This window comes from Microtus oregoni, unplaced genomic scaffold (genome assembly GCF_018167655.1).
Source record: "Microtus oregoni isolate MIOR12 unplaced genomic scaffold, Mior012 000034F_ref0000314, whole genome shotgun sequence".
In the NCBI taxonomy this organism is placed as follows: Eukaryota; Metazoa; Chordata; class Mammalia; order Rodentia; family Cricetidae; genus Microtus; species Microtus oregoni.
The window spans coordinates 14,364,664-14,377,446 of record NW_024543093.1 but is presented as its reverse complement, the minus strand read 5'-3'; the positions used below and the strand labels follow the sequence as shown (position 1 = coordinate 14,377,446).

The window sequence follows — 12,783 nt, the reverse complement described above, 5'->3', positions numbered from 1 at the left end:
GAGCTTCTCTAGCGCGTCCACCCGCGCGCAAGCGCACTTAGTCTCTGGACACTTTCCAGGGCCCGCCCTCGCTACTCAGGAACAACACAAATGAAGACTTGGGGTGGGAAAGCACTTTATTGGGCTGGGCTTCCAGCCTCGGCCATGCGAGCCCTGCCGCTCTCGGTATGGGCTATGGAGCACCCCCACCGCCCTCCTCGTCGTCTTCCACGTCGAGACCCGGGATCCCTCGGATCTGGCACTGAAGGGCCCCGCCCAGCAGGGGTACGGCGCCCTCCTCCTCCTCTGGAGGCGGCGGAGGTGGCGGTTTGGCAGTCTCTGGGGCAGGCTCCAGGGGCACCGGGGGCTGTGCTGGCACGCTCTCTGAGAGCCCTGTCGCTTCACCTGGTGCCCCCTCATCCAGAGCGCCACTGTCCACCTCTTCTTGCTCCTGCTCCTTCTCCTCCTCTGGGCTGTCGGTGAAAGGATTCTCACCCTGTAGAGATTGATGGAGACCTTAAAAGGAGGAAGGATTCACAGGGACAGTATGGGGACCAGGCTCACGAAGAGGTCAGGGCTGAACAGCGCCTTTACCTTTTAACCTCACCTTCAGATAGCGCTCCAGCTTCTTGCTAATGAGCTTGTTGTTAAGAATACTGCGGGCCACCATGAGAGAGGACTTCTTGGACTGTTCCATCATGAGCTATGGGTGGGGCAAACAGAGCTGGTGAGGCTGCTCTGGAAGCCCAGCAAACCCAGTTGAGGCTAAGATTCACCAGTAACTAGACCTAGTGTCTGTAAATTCGCATTGGACATAAATGTCCGGTCGCTCTACAAGCTTGGAGGGAACTAGGGGACTGATCTGATCTTAGTGAAGTGCTCCATTCATCCATACCATATTTACTGTATGTGAAATGTGATTCGTTTACATAGCAACTATAGTAACTGCCAGGCCTAGTGGCACAAGCTGTAATTCCAGCTACCCAAAGATGCCCGTGGTAAAAGCACTGGCTACTCTTTCAAAGACAGGTTCAATTTCCAGTTTTAGGGGATCTAATGCCCTCTTCTGGCCACCATAGGCAACCAGGCACTTGCATGGTGAGCATTTATATATGCAGACAAAACACACAAAATAATAAAAAGTTAAAAAAAAAGGTGGAGGGAGCTGGTGTGAGGGCCAGCCAGGACAATCTAAGTCTTTACTTCCTCCAACCATTATCACCTGGGACTCTGGCCATCCATGAATTTCAATAGAGGCTGGAGTCTAAATAGTTTTTATGAAGCCGGGCTGCAGGAGAAACCACAAGCTGAGATCACCCGACCCCCACCCAACAGACCATTCAAAGGAAATTCCTGGCATCCTAAGCACTAAATAGAAACACCTGCCAGAGCACAGTCACCAGGAAACCCTAGACGAAAGTCAGTCAATAAGGGGTCTTAAAACCTCAGAAACTCCTCACCCCCACCTTTACTACTATAAAATCCTATTCTAATTGAGCTCGGGGCTCTCCGGTTATTCCAATATGTTGAATATGTGGGGAGACCGAGTTTGCAAACTTGATTAAAATAAAGGTTTTTTGTTTTTATATACGGGACTCTTGGTTTCCTTGGCTTGTCGGGGATTGTAGATTTGGGCATAACACTGGAAATAATAGTTAAGTGACAGACTGCTTACTTAGTATTCCTGCAACCCTAGGTTCAGTTCCCAGATACGTACACACATAATACAGGTGTAATAAAACCTCTTAAAAGTAAAACGTAAAAACCATAATAAAGGGGCTGGCAAGATGGCTCAGTGGGTAGAGGCATGTGTTACCAAGCCTGACAATATGAACCAGTCCCTCAAGTTGTCCTTTGATTTACAAACACACACACACACACAGAGACACAAAACAAGGAGCAAATTGTCCTAGCACACTAGGAGGTGGGTTTTTTTTTTTTGTTTGTTTCCCTCCTCCCCCCCAGACAGGGTTTCTCTGTGAAACGGCCCTGGCTGTCCTGGAACTCACTCTGTAGATCAGGCAAGCCTCAAACTCATTGAGATCCTCCTACCTCTGCCACCAAATTCTGGGATTAAAGGCGTGCACCACGACACTCAAGGAGACTGTCTATAAAGAGAGTATAAGGTGGGTGATGGTGGCACATGCCTTTAATCCCAGCACTCGGGAGGCAGAGGCAGGCGGATCTCTGTGAGTTCCAGACCAGCCTGGTCTACAAAGGGAGTTCCAGGACAGGCTCCAAAGCTACAGAGAAACCCTGTCTCGTAAAAACCAAAAAAAAAAAAAAAAAAAAAAAAAAAAAAAAAAAGAGGTATAAAAACAAATACAATCAGCCCCATCAGTGCACACCTGTAAGCCCAACACTCAGGAGGCAGCAAGGAGGACTACCCCAAGTTCAAGGCCAGCCTGACTATATAGGTCAGTTCAAGGACAGTTTGAGCTACACAAGACTCTTTTTGCTAGGCTGCGGTGGTGCACACCTTTAATTGCAGCACCTTTAATGGAAGGCAGATGCAGGTGGATCTCTTTGAGTTTGAGGCCAGCCTGGTCTACAAGAGCTAGTTCCAGGACAGCTAGGGCTACACAGCGAAACTCTATCTCGAAACAAAACAAAACAAAAAAACAAAAATCAAAGGCAGGCGGATCTCTGTGAGTTCGAGACCAGCCTGGTCTACAGAGCTAGTTCTAGGACAGACTCCAAAGCCACAGAGAAACCCTGTCTCGAAAAACCAAATAAATAAATAAATAAATAAATCAAAAAACAAAACAAAACACACACACACACACACACACACACACACACACACAAAAACCACGACTGCCTCAAAAAACACCAAAACAAACTGGGACTACCAGTAGAAACTGTATTAAAAGTTGAGCATCCTTTTACTCCACAGGATTCAGACATAAAGAAACAGAGACACTACTCTACTGGTGGATCAGTTCGTTACAGACTCTGGAAAGCTGTTTGGCAGAAAACACCAGAAGTACAAATTTACCTGAGTAATTCCTATCCCTAAATTTAAGAATTAGAAATATGCACATTTACTAAATGTAGGGGTAAAGAACTGGAAGCATTTATGTTCTTTGGTGGAGAAGTGGGCAAGCCATTCTACCTAAAATAATACCCTACTGCTCCACCTATCAGGCCCTGCTAGAAGGTGTGAAGTCTGGGCCTTTTGTTTTTATTGAAAAAACGTCTTTTTCCTTTCCTTTCCTTTGTTTTTTGTTTGTTTTTGAGACAAGGTTTCTCTGTGTTTTCCTGGAACTCACTTTGTAGTCCTTGAACTCAGAGATCTACCTCCCGAGTGCTGGGATTAAAGGTGTGTGCCACTATCGCCCAGCAAGACTTGGTCTTGCTGTGGTAGTTTATTGTGTTTTGGGGGGCTTATTTGGTTGCTTTGGAATAATTTTTTTTTTTTCGAGACAGGGTTTCTCTGTGGTTTTGGAGCCTGTCCTGGAACTAGCTCTTGTAGACCAGGCTGGTCTCTTTGTAGGCAAGGCTGGCCTGAGCTCACTGTGTAGTTTGGTTTCTCAAACTTGTGGCAATTTTCCTGCCTCAGCCTCAGGTGGGAAAATTTGGATATGCTTAGTTTTTTTTTTCTTTTTAATTTTTATTTATTATGTATACAGCATTCTGCTTGCATGTATACCTGCAGGCCAGAAGAAGGCACCAGATCTCATTATAGATGGTTGTGAGCTGCTGGGTTGTTGCTGGGCATTGAAATCAGGACCTAAGGAAGAGCAGCCAGTGCTCTTAACTGCTGAGCCCTCTTTCCAGCTATGAATATGCCTAGTTTATGAACTGGCTCTGAATTTATATCCTCTTGGCCTTCTGAATGTTGGAATTGCAGATGCGCTATCACATTTGAGTCACAGGTCTGGAGGACACATCAACATGCTGGGCCATTTCTTCAGAGGCAGGAGTACAAACATGATAGTCAAAGAAAGAATGAAAGGGTTTTCTGTTTCCTTCATGTGTGTACCAGGGCTCAAACCGGGCTGTCAGGCTAGGCAACAACCGTTACCCATTGAGCTACCTCGTTAGTCCTCTTTATATATTTTATCTACTAACAGACTGAGTGTGCAAGTAACAGCTTAAGGTCCTTTCTTCCCCCATCTATGTGTCCAGAAGTTGAAACACAGCTGTTTCCAGGTTTTGGTTATAATGACCAAACATGAGAAATATTTAAAATACTGTACAACTTATATACTTTCAGGTTGGTGCTTTTAATTCTAACCAGATGAGTAATACCAAGTGATAGTGCCTGATTATCTAGTTTCTCCTTCAGACTCTAGTCCAACAGTGACTCACACATAGCTGCACTAGCCTTAAAACAACCGACTGTACAGCACTCAGAAAAAAATTGAGCCTGACCTGGTCAGTGGGATGCATATGTAGGACCAGCTACTGCAGAAGCAGAGGCAGAAAGATTATCTGAGCCCAAAGATTCAAGGCCAGATCAGGTAAAACAGACTCCTCTTACCTGCCTCTTCTCGGCATTGCTATTATGTCTTTGCTGTCAGATAAAAAGGATCTTTGCTTTTCTGCTGCCCTGGCCTCCAGCAACCAACCCTGAGTGCTCTGATGTGCACACTGAAATAACTGTCCAGAGTTTCTGTAAGGTCAACTCCCTTAGCTTCCAGAGTGCTTGGCCTGCTCAGGAAGATTTATTGGAACAGTCAAGGTAAACACACGATCTAATTTTCTCTCTGATCTCCTGATCTTTTATTTTTCACATTTAAAGTCTCTAGAATTCAGCACATGCTATGAAGCAGGGATACAACTTTCTTTTCCACAAGTTTATAAAATGCATCAGTATTTTCCTACTAAACTGAAATATAGGTCTATAATCTTATTTTTTTCCCCCAAGATAAGGTTTCTCTGTGTAGCCCTGGCTGTTCTGGAACTTGCTTTGTAGACCAGGCTGGCTCTGAGAGATCTTCCTGCCTCTGCCTCCAAGTACTGGCATTAAAGGTATGCACCACCACTGCCCAGCAATTCTATTTTTTTTTTTATAAATTTAAAATCCAGGGCTGGGGATGTAACTTGGTGAAACAATGGCACAGCAAATGTAAAACCCTGGACTCAATCTCAGCACACATGCACACACAACACACCCACACACCCTCACCTCTCCATAAGGGGTCTAGAGAACAAGCAGACCCTCACACCTCCAAAAAGGCTTTAGAGAAACAAGCATCCACCCCACCCCCGTAACAGCTCTAGAGAAACAAGTACACCCATGTCTCCATGAGGACTTTAGTGAGATAAGCTCCCACCCCCACCTCCATAAGGGCTCTAGAGAACAAGCTTTCTTTTCAGAAATTTGACAGCTCAACACAGGTCTTTATTCCACTTTACTTATCCTTGACAAATTATTCACTATTTAACTATAAGGTTCTTTCTCAGATCCAGACAGAGGTCAGTATAATAACAGATTAGCTTTCTAAAACTCCAAGAGATTCACCAGAATCTCCTAGTCCTATCTGCATGCCTAACACTAAGTTAAACAAATGCTGAGTTTTGAGACACACAGTTGTGAGACTATCTAGTCGTTAATTACTGGCCCATGTAAACTTTTTAAATATTGAATTGTATTGGCTTTGCCGTAAGTTTTAATCTGCTTAGCAAGTCTCTGAACTCAAAACTGCCTTTTGTTTGCTGGCGTCTAACTAGGCCAGCAAACAACTGTCAAAAGCAGAAAGAAAGGAAAGAAGGCAGGCAGACAGAAAGGGGTTTGCAGTGACTAAGGAATGACATCCTACAGCTGTCGTCTAGCCTCCAGAGCATACTGAATGCATGTGCAAGCATATACTGTCCAAACCTACACAACCCTCCCAAACACTAACACACACGCACAGTAACAGCTTAAAATGTTACTTAGAGCAGACAGACATCTTGAACAGCAGGCTGAGGGCTCTGTGGATTCCAAGCTCTAATGAAACTGATGAAAACTTGAAAATAAGACCTACCATTTTAAGTTTCTGGAAATGTTCCAAAGGACAAACAGTAGATGAAGAAATGCTTAATGAAGAAAATATTTTGACCAGTGGCAGCAACAACTGTATTTCTCTTTCTGTCCCTGCTACCTGTTGCAGAGGCTCAATTCTTGATAAAGAGATAACAGCTTAGTTGCTGTCCTTAAGAGTCAAGGTATTTGCCTTAGAGCACAGCATGCTAAGACTATAAGGACCCACATATCCTTGGTTTGTTCATAAAGGAAGGGCCCAGGCTGAGAGAGAAGCTAAGAGACAGGCTAGAGCCAGTTCACGTTCCCTCATCTCTTTCTAAAAGCTGAGGAGTAACACAAAGAGAAGTGCTTCTTTGCCTTCATTCTTCAAGCCTTGGCAGAGCCCCTTAGAGACTACCCTTTCAGTATCTCCCAAAGGAATGAACCTCATCACCAAGAATGACATTCAAGATGAAGGCTCTTTCAAACCAATGGAGAATGTAGAAGGCGCCTGGAAGATCCGAGACGAACTAGAGATTGTGCTACAAAGAACCAGCATAAGAGCTAAGAACAGCCTTCCTGGATTGAGAATAAATTTCAAACAATAATTTCAAAGACTAACCCTGTAAGAAGTCCCAACTGGGGTAAATGGGAGCTAGGACTGAACTCAGGGTGTCAATGCATGCTAGAGAGACATTCTACCACTGAGCCATACCTCAAAGTTAATGTTCAAATTAGAGAGCAAGTTAAATTCCAGGGAGCAGCTAAAAACAAAAGAACAACCAGCCAGAAATTAATGTAGTTCATTAGCTGGTGTGACTAAGAAAGAGACAGGTGATTCACAGTCATTTCGGGGTAGCAGTGATATGTCCATCGTTTCCTCCCTTGAAGGATAACATCAAATTCTCACCATAAGAATGAAAAAGACATCATTAGCAAATACCTCACTAAAGAATTTGGCTTGTCCTGGGAATGTAATTTCATAGTGCAGTGGTTGTCTAGAATGTACAAGGCTGGGAGTCTAACTCCAACACCCATATAAAGGAAAAAACAAAACAAAACAGAATGTGGCTAGTCATTAAACACACAGATAAGCAAAGATTAACAAGATGCTACAATGTGGAGGGTGAGAGGTCAGTCACAATGTGGTTTCTAAGACATCTAAATTATAAGATATTCAAAGGAAACTGATCCATATGTAAAACAAAAAACAACAAAAAGCCTCTAACAGCAAACAGGAAGCAATCCATGAAACAGTGACTGGATGTCAGTTTTGGGTTTTTTTTTTTTTTTTTTTTCTGATACAGGGTTTCTCTGCATAGCCTTGGCTGTCCTGGGACACATTCAGTGGACAAGGTTGGCTCTGAACTCCGAGACTGGCCTGCCTCTGCCTCTTGAGTGCTGGGATTAAATTTCTGTGCTGCCGCCAACATCACTACCACCACCACTGCCAGCACCACCACCCACAACCACTGGCAGATGTAGCTTTTCTTACAGTGATTTCATACAGCAGTTTACCTTATATAACTGAATAATTTAAGTACTCATTCATCAAAATAGGTGTCACCACAGCCTGGCAGTTTCATCATATTTCAAAGTGGCAACTAAAAATACATTTTAAGCTGGGTATGGTGGCACATGCCTTTAACCCCAGTACTCAGGAGGCAGAGGCAGATGAATCTCAGTGTTCGAGGCCAGTCTGGTCTACAGAGTGAGTTCCAGGACAGCCAAGACTACACAGAGAAACTCTGTCCCAATACATACATACATACATACATACATACATACATACATAATCAAAAAGAAAAAAAACCTTGAAAACAACAAGAGAAAAATAAATCCTCACTTATAAGCTGATGTCTCACCATGCAGAAGAAACCCAAAGGCAGTAAGAATGCAATAGAAATGCTTTAAAAAACAACTGTCAACTTGTCCCTGGTCAGCCTGAAACTCACTATTTAGACCAAGCTGGTCTTGAACTCACAGAGAGATCTACCTCCCTCTGCCTCCTGAGCACTTGGATTAAGGGACTATGCCACTATACTAGGTATAAATTGCACTTTGAGAAACTGTTGAAAGGAAATATTAAAAGCAAACAAACAACCCCCCAAAGTAATCATCCAATAGAAGACAACACTGTAAGAGTAACACTCTGACAACCGCACTAAGAAGCAACAGAAAACAATATTGTAAAATAGGACTTCCCAAATTCATCTAAAACTCAACATAAGTCTATCAGACTACTAACTAGATTTTTTTCAGAGAAAATGACAAGTTAAACATAAAACTAAATAGCATACAATAACCAAATCAATCTTTTTTGGCTGGCTGTGACAGTGCATGCCTATAATCCAAGTACTCAGGTGGCTAAAGCAGGAAGATTTTCAGTTCCAGGCCATCTGGGGGCAGCCTAGCGAGTTCCAGGCCAGCCTGACCTATACTGTGAGATCATGCCTCAAAATAAAACAGCTGAGGATGTCACTCAGTGCTAAAATGCTTGCCTACACATACAAAGTTCTAGGTTTGTTCAATTCCAGGATGGCAAAACGGACAAGCAAGCAAGCAAACAAAAACCATTTGTGAGGGGCTGGAGAAATGGCTGGGGGTTAAGAGCATGCATTGCTTTTCCAGGACCTGAGTGTGTTCCTAGTCTTCATATTAGATGGTTTACAACCCCCTGTAGCTCTAACTCCAGTGGTTTGATGCCCTCTTCTGACTTCAACAGACAACTGCACTCACGTGTGTACACATGCATGCACACACAGGTACACACTGAAAAATAACATTTAAATAATTTTAAAACAACAATAACATTAACAAATCCTTCTGTGAAGTAAAGACACATCAAGAAAGTGAAAAAACATCTGGGCAGTGGTGGTGCACACCTTTAATCCTGGCACTTGGGAGCAAGAGGCATGCCGATATGTCTGAGGCCAGCCTAGTCTATGCTGTGAATTCCAGGACATTCAGAGCAATATAGTGATACTCTGGAAAAAATAAAGTGGAAAAACCTACAAAATGGTAAAAATAAATTTGCAAATCCTATCATATAAGGGACTTATGTCTCAAATATACAAAGAATTCTAAGACTGAGGATATAGTTTAGTTAAAGACTGCTAGCTTAGCATGAACAAGGTCCTATATTCAATCCACAGCAATACAAACAAAAAACATCTAAGAGCAATACAATAACCATAATAACTGAAAACAACACAATTTTTAAATGATCTAGGTAGCTCCAAAAATATCACTTTTTACTCACTAGGATGGCTAGACCAAGTGTTAGGTAGTAAACATTGTTGAAAAGGCTGGGGATGTAAGTTCAGTGGGCAGACTGCTTGCTTAGCATGCATAAGGCCACAGACTGATCTCCAACAGTATATAAACTTGGCACGGGGACACATGGTTATAATTCCAGACAGGAGGAGCAGGAGTTCAGCTACATAAAGAGGTCAGTCTGGGTTACATGAGACCTCATCTCAAACAAATAACATTGGTGAGAATATAGAGAAGTTTGAACATTTCCATGATGCCTGTGAGTATATAAAATAGTGTAGCTACTCTGGAAAACAATGTCATAGTTGCTTAAAGCAATTAAGAGTTATACTTTAATGCAGACATTCTATCCCTAAATATATAGCCAAGAGAAATAAAAAACATGCCCACACGTTAACTGGTAAACAAATGTTCCTAAGAGCATTATTCTTTATAGCCAAAAGCTGGAAACAACTCAAATGCCTAAGAGCAGTGGTTCTCAACCTGTGAGTCAGGATCCCTAGGGGGAGGGGTTGAATGACTTTCACAGGGGTCACATATCAATATTTACATTTATAACAGTAGCAAAATTATTATGAAATAGCAAAAAAAATAATTATGGTTGGGTCACCACAATATAAGAAACTGTATTAAAGGGTTACAGCATTAGGAAGGTTGAAAACCACTGCCTAAGAAGATGAGTGAATTTAAAAAACCAAAATAAGCAGGGCAGTGGTGGTGCACGCCTTTAATCCCAGCACTTGGGAGGCAGAGGCAGGCGGATCCCTGTGAGTTTGAGGCCAGCCTGGTCTAAGAGCTAAAGCAGTTACACAGAGAAACCCTGTTTTGAAAAACCAAACCAAGCCAAACCAAAACCCAATATATTTAGACAATGAATATATTAATCCATACATAGAATGAAATTGATACATGGTACAATGTAGAGATCCCTGAAAATGCCATGCTCACAGAGAAAGAAGCAATCACAGACCACGCATTATTTGAGTATCTATAAGTAATGTCAGAAATAGGCAAATAAACAGTAAACTGGAAACTTCCTAGAACCAGGGCTGAATGAAAAGTTAGGGGTAGGTAACAGCTAGTATGTTCTATAGCCGACTGTGGTGTGGTTGTAGACCTCTGCGGTCTGTGGGATCTACCCAAAACCACTGAATTCTAATAAAAAAAAAAGTTGTGTCTATATATAGGGTGTGTACTAGTTAGTGTATGTGTGCTTGTGTTTTGATTCAGGATCCCTCATTGAACCTGAAGCTCATCAATTTATCTAGACTGGTTGATCAAAGAGCTTTAGAAACCTACCTGTCTCTGTGACCCTGAGACCTGAGATGATTATAAGAAGCCAAGACTGGCTGTGTCCATGGTGTTACATAATGGGACTAGCTGTCCCAAAATTCTGCTACCATGGCTTCCCTACCATGGTGGACTGTACCTTTGAACTGTGAACCAATATAAACTTCACCCTCTTTTCAAAATTAATTAATTAATTTTGTACACAGCATTTTGCCTGCATGTATGCCTGCAGGCCAGAAGAGGGCACCAGATCTCGTTACAGATGGTTGAGAGACACCATGTGGTTGCTGGGAATTGAACTCAGGACCTCTGGAAGAGCAGCTAGTGCTCTTAACTGCTGAGTCATCTCTCCAGCCCTAAACTTCATCTTCTTTATGTTGCTTTAATGGTCAGGTATTTTGTCACCAAGCTGGCCTCGAACTCACAGACATCTGCCTGCCTCTGCCTCCTGAGTGCTGGGATTAAAGGTGTGTGCCACCACTGCCCGGCTCTTTTCTTTCTTGAATAGAGCTTTACTCAGAAGCCCAGGCTGGCCTGGAGCTAACAACAACCCTTCTGTCTTGGCCTCCCATGTGCTGGGATTACAGGTGTGAGCCACCATCATATCTGGCTAGTTTACAGGTGTGAGCCACCATCATATCTGGCTAGTTTACAGGTGTGAGCCACCATCATATCTGGCTAGTTTACAGGTGTGAGCCACCATCATATCTGGCTAGTTTGGAACTTTCAAACGTGTAGCATTTAAACTGCACTAAAATTAACTCACTTGTAATTTCATCACAGGCAAAATTCTGACTTTATATTTTCTTAGTTATTGCTAATTGTTCCTACATTTTATTAATACAATGCACTCTACAACTACAACCTTCTTTCCCTAATTGGACTTAAGGCCTGTTCAACAGGAGAGAACTCATGCCTGGGACAGGAAACCTAACCAGCTACCCAGAGCTAATGAAGTCATGGATCTTGGAGGAGAACCTACAACTACCACTTTACTAAACCAGCATAACCCTGAGATACATTCTAAATACTTGTCATTATCCCCACAGATAAGTGCAGTCTTCAATCACCATCAAGGATACTTCTCTTTGTAAAAGTCAGGGACCATTAGGGGAAAACCACAACCAATCAATATATGCAGAGTCCAGTTCCAAAGGATACATTTTCAACATAACTCTTGAGTCTAAGGCTCAGTAATCATTGAGGAAGAAGGGGTAAAAGATTGTAAGAGCTAAAGGAACAGGGAATTTGCTGAGATTGTATCTTCTAGAAATATCAGAAGCTACATACATGAAATCTCATAACACGGCTTCCTAAACGTTACTTGAAAAGGACAGGATGAAACCAACAGACATGCTATTGTGGAATGGAAAACTCAAGAGGACTTATCCTAGACAAAGAACTATAAGCAACTAAAGAATGCTGAGAATAGGAGAAACAGTCTTCCTCAGGGAAGAGTGCAACACTTGGTTATCCAATTTTAAATCAGTCCCGAAGAATAAGCATACAAATGACATTATGCAGGCTGAGAAGGTTGCACTTACCTAGTTAGGAAAAGACAAACAGACATGAGCATGCTTGCGTGCAAGCGCATGTGCACACACATATTCTCATATGTAACAACAATGAAAGAAAAAGAGGCCACGAATGTCAGAGAAAGAAAAGTAGGAGAGGCACATGGAGGATTTGGGAGAAGAAAAGGAAAGGGGAAAATGATATAATTATAAGGTCAAAACACAAGAAAACAAAAGCCACCAAAATAAACACACACCACATACTCTGGCCAAAGAAAAGTCTGGGAACACACTGGAAAACAAGTCACGATTCACTAACTTTCTTACTAAGTGTGCTTTTTCCCCTGCATCACAAAACATGCACTTCTTCTGTCTGCAATCAATGCAGCACCACCATCTACTCAGTTCCTAGGAATGGGAATCATCCAGGGCTCCTGGTTCCTCCCACAGGCCAGTGTCCTATTCCTGCATTGCCAGCATTTCTCTTCTTCATTCCCAAAGTCATTCTTATCTACATGGCCCCAGAGCAGCTCCCTATATCCTTCATGGCAAATGTCTCTAGCTCATTATTAACTTTAATACTTTTACTTGACTACTTGAACACTGCCAATGACAGAAGCAAGCCTCTGAAGCTAATTCCCTTCTCTCTTTAAGCCACATCAGTATTATTTGTTGGCCTGTTTTCTGAAACTAATTTAGCTATTGATCCTTGTGCATATGAAGGACACATATCCCAAGGTGCTCCTTAAAAGTTCAGTTCATTGTCACCTC

At 42.6% G+C, this 12,783-nt stretch overlaps 1 protein-coding gene across 2 annotated transcripts in view; it reads right to left on the bottom strand.

Annotated features, from left to right (window-relative positions):
* Positions 1-104: 104 nt before the first annotated feature.
* Akap8l (A-kinase anchoring protein 8 like) overlaps positions 105-12,783 on the bottom strand; it is a 35,317-nt gene continuing 22,638 nt past the window's right edge. For both annotated transcript variants that reach the window (XM_041630156.1, XM_041630157.1), the window contains 2 exons: positions 587-682; positions 105-475 (listed from right to left, as the gene is read on the bottom strand). In XM_041630156.1, the coding sequence (XP_041486090.1) occupies positions 173-475; positions 587-682 (399 nt within the window). In that variant the 3' untranslated portion in view covers positions 105-172. The remainder of the gene's footprint in view (positions 476-586; positions 683-12,783) is intronic.